We start from the raw sequence: 2,854 nt of genomic DNA on the forward strand, positions 1-2,854 counted from the left end.
GGACTGTGTGCGTTATCACCATTAAATACATCATCTTCACCATACCTGGGTCTCAGCGTCTCTCCTCACCACCACCAACCACACACTGCATGACATAGACATTTATGCAATGTTGTTCTGTATTTATTCACCTTCCAGCAATTTCAGACAAAACTAATGAACTTCATGTAATATTCATCATCAGATTATTTTGTGGTTTGCAAAATAATCTGATCATCTAATCAAGACGTTCTTGTTGAAAGTTTAATTGCAACAGATGTTTGTCCTGCTGGTCCTGCCGGTCCTACTGGTCCTGTTTGTCCTGTTGGTCCTGCCAGTCCTGTTGGTCCTGCCAGTCCTGTTGGTCCTGCTGGTCCTGTTGATCCTGTTGGTCCTGTTGGTCCTGCCAGTCCTGTTGGTCCTGCCAGTCCTGTTGGTCCTGCTGGTCCTGTTGATCCTGCTTGTCCTGTTGGTCCTGCTGGTCCTCATCTCTTTGGAAATTGACTCCTCTCAACCTGAAGTCTGCATAGCTAGCGGAGAAAAAACACATTAGAGTAAATATAGCTTTCAGAACTAATAAATATGAAGAAGTCAAATAATATTAGCACAATGTGACGTATCGCAATAATTTCTACACATTGAATTAAGAATTTCTCTGAAAAATTTGCAATAATGCGATGAGACGAATAAAGATAGACTGAAAGGTTCATCACGATACTTTGTGGTAATATTGTCATATCTATAAAAGTGACAATAAGAACTATTATTACTTTTTAAGTAACTATGGCTGTGACTGTGTGTCACATCAATTACAGCCCTCCAGAAACAAATATTGCTCTTGAAAAACATTCCCATTTGTAATACACTTCTTTAGTCACATGAAGAAGTGTGATTTGTTTCACACAGTGACTGCATTTAGTCATATTTTTAAATTTATTACTATTTCTCATTGAACAAACAGTGGAGAAAAATATCAAAAATAAGCTTGATTCAGACAGGTTTTTTATGCCCTATATCTCAGTCCTTACAAGGGGTATCCTTGAGGACGAGTTTGAGGAAGAAGAGGAAGAAAAGGGCGAGGAAAAGGACGGGGACGAGGACGGGGAGGGATGCTCTCTGCAGGACGGGCCATCAGGAAAACCATCGACAGCAAAAGAAAAACCAGTGCACACTTCATCCTGCTGAGGACAAACACAAAAAGTTAAAAACGTTTCATTTAGATTCTGGGTGAGTGATTTTAAAATGCATAAAACTGTTTATAATTTTAAGCAAAATAGTTATAAACCAGTCACTTTTTATGGTAGATTTAAAAGATATGAATGCGAAGTTTGATTTTTCTGATAAAATATAAATAATATAATCTTTAGATGGAGTCATTGTTCAAGCTCAAATCCAATTTGGATGTGATTAATCTTTAGTTTTTGTCTGATTTTTCTGGGCTTTTCTAGTATCTGGTCATATCTTTAAACAATGGGGGTTGTTTGAGATTTGAATACAGTGAAATTAAAAAGAATAATGTAAGAATATACAAAGGTTTGAGTTTTTTCAAAAGTAATAAGTTTACATATGGTGACGTATGAAAAATTTGACCTTAGAAAAATTGACACAAAATATGATTGGTAAGCACATTTTTTTTTATGCAAGTGATACTTTTTTCCAATCACAAATATCTGTTTTGTGGATTTTTTGTGGCAGACTAATATAAAATGGTGTTTAATTATGAAGAAAAACAAAATGTTTTTAAATTATTTAACATAATATGTAAAAGAGCAGTGTTCATTTCTTATTTTAGAAGAATAGAATAATAGGATAGAAGATCTTCTGTTTTCCCGCAATTTGATTGAGCGATTAACTTCAGAATTCATAAAAACTGTTTATAATTTTAAGCAAAATAGTCACTTTTTATGATGTTTTAGTAAGTTAGAATGTGAATTAATTTTTTCTGATGCAATGTGGACACTCTGATAATCTTTAGAAGGAGTCGATGTTAAAGATCAGATTAATTATGATTGTTTAGTTTTTGTTTGAATGTGTGGTGGAGAACAATGTTGAGGTTTAAGTAATAATCCGCCATCTTGGAGGCTTCTGGAGCAAAATTGGTAGACATTATGTTAACTGTGCCCAAATAAAAGCATTAATATCTTATTGTCATAAAAAATATTAAGTTTCTAATCACTTGCAGTTTTGTGAAGTAGTAACACATCTAATTTTGTTGATAAAATCTTTTTTTTCTTATTTTTAAATGCAACTTTCAAAATAATGTAATCTCATTACACTCAGATTGTGTTACGTGTAGTCAATATGTTTATAGAGAAAAGCATCAAGTTCTTACCTTCCTGCTGATTCAGGCTCCCAGGTAAAAAGCTGGTGACTAGCAGAACAGCTCAACAGTCTGAGTACTGTTGGACTTGGCTTTTTTATACATATATACGTGCAAAACAAAGTGGATTTTGTTATTGTGAAACATTTTGCAACATTGCAAAAAGGGGTGAACGTGAGGTTTCACATTATTGTAGGCCAGCAGCCAAAAATGGAGTCAGGCTTGGATTTCTAATGTCCCCCCCACACACACACACACACACACCTCACACAACCCCGGGCCCCCAAGCAAATCTATTACATAATAACTCTATATCTCACATTATATTTCAAGAATTAAGCACATTAGACAAACATTATCTGTCTAAATTTAGTGAAATAGGCCTAAAGAAACAAAACACACTGACAAAAGAAAACAGGTGACCCAATTTAATTCAATTACATGTACCAAATTAAGTCTTAAGTTGGAACTCCATTGTCTTTTTTTTGTGAAATAAGATGCAAATTTTCAATCAATCAAGTTTATCTGTATAGTACATTTCAGCAACAAGGCAGT

At 34.4% G+C, this 2,854-nt stretch overlaps 1 protein-coding gene across 1 annotated transcript; it reads right to left on the reverse strand.

The window, feature by feature from the left end:
- Positions 1–127: 127 nt before the first annotated feature.
- Positions 128–2,351, reverse strand: LOC103131420 (putative uncharacterized protein DDB_G0294196). The gene is made up of 3 exons (XM_007543055.2): positions 2,312–2,351; positions 1,008–1,160; positions 128–509 (listed from the first exon to the last, which is right to left on the reverse strand). The coding sequence occupies exons 2-3, from the start codon at positions 1,154–1,156 to the stop codon at positions 284–286; spliced, it is 375 nt and encodes a 124-aa protein (XP_007543117.1). The 5' UTR covers positions 1,157–1,160; positions 2,312–2,351; the 3' UTR covers positions 128–283.
- Positions 2,352–2,854: the final 503 nt, after the last annotated feature.

This window comes from Poecilia formosa, unplaced genomic scaffold, assembly GCF_000485575.1.
Source record: "Poecilia formosa unplaced genomic scaffold, Poecilia_formosa-5.1.2 Scaffold758, whole genome shotgun sequence".
Classification (NCBI taxonomy): Eukaryota; Metazoa; Chordata; class Actinopteri; order Cyprinodontiformes; family Poeciliidae; genus Poecilia; species Poecilia formosa.

What these genes read in the sequence shown, in the direction of transcription:
- LOC103131420 (XM_007543055.2), bottom strand. Translation starts at nt 1,156, where the DNA reads ATGAAGTGTGCACTGGTTTTTCTTTTGCTGTCGATGGTTTTCCTGATG. An exon ending in CGTCCTCAAGGATACCCCTT is followed by an intron (nt 510 to 1,007) that starts GTAAGGACTGAG and finishes TTTCTCCGCTAG; the next exon opens with CTATGCAGACTTCAGGTTGA.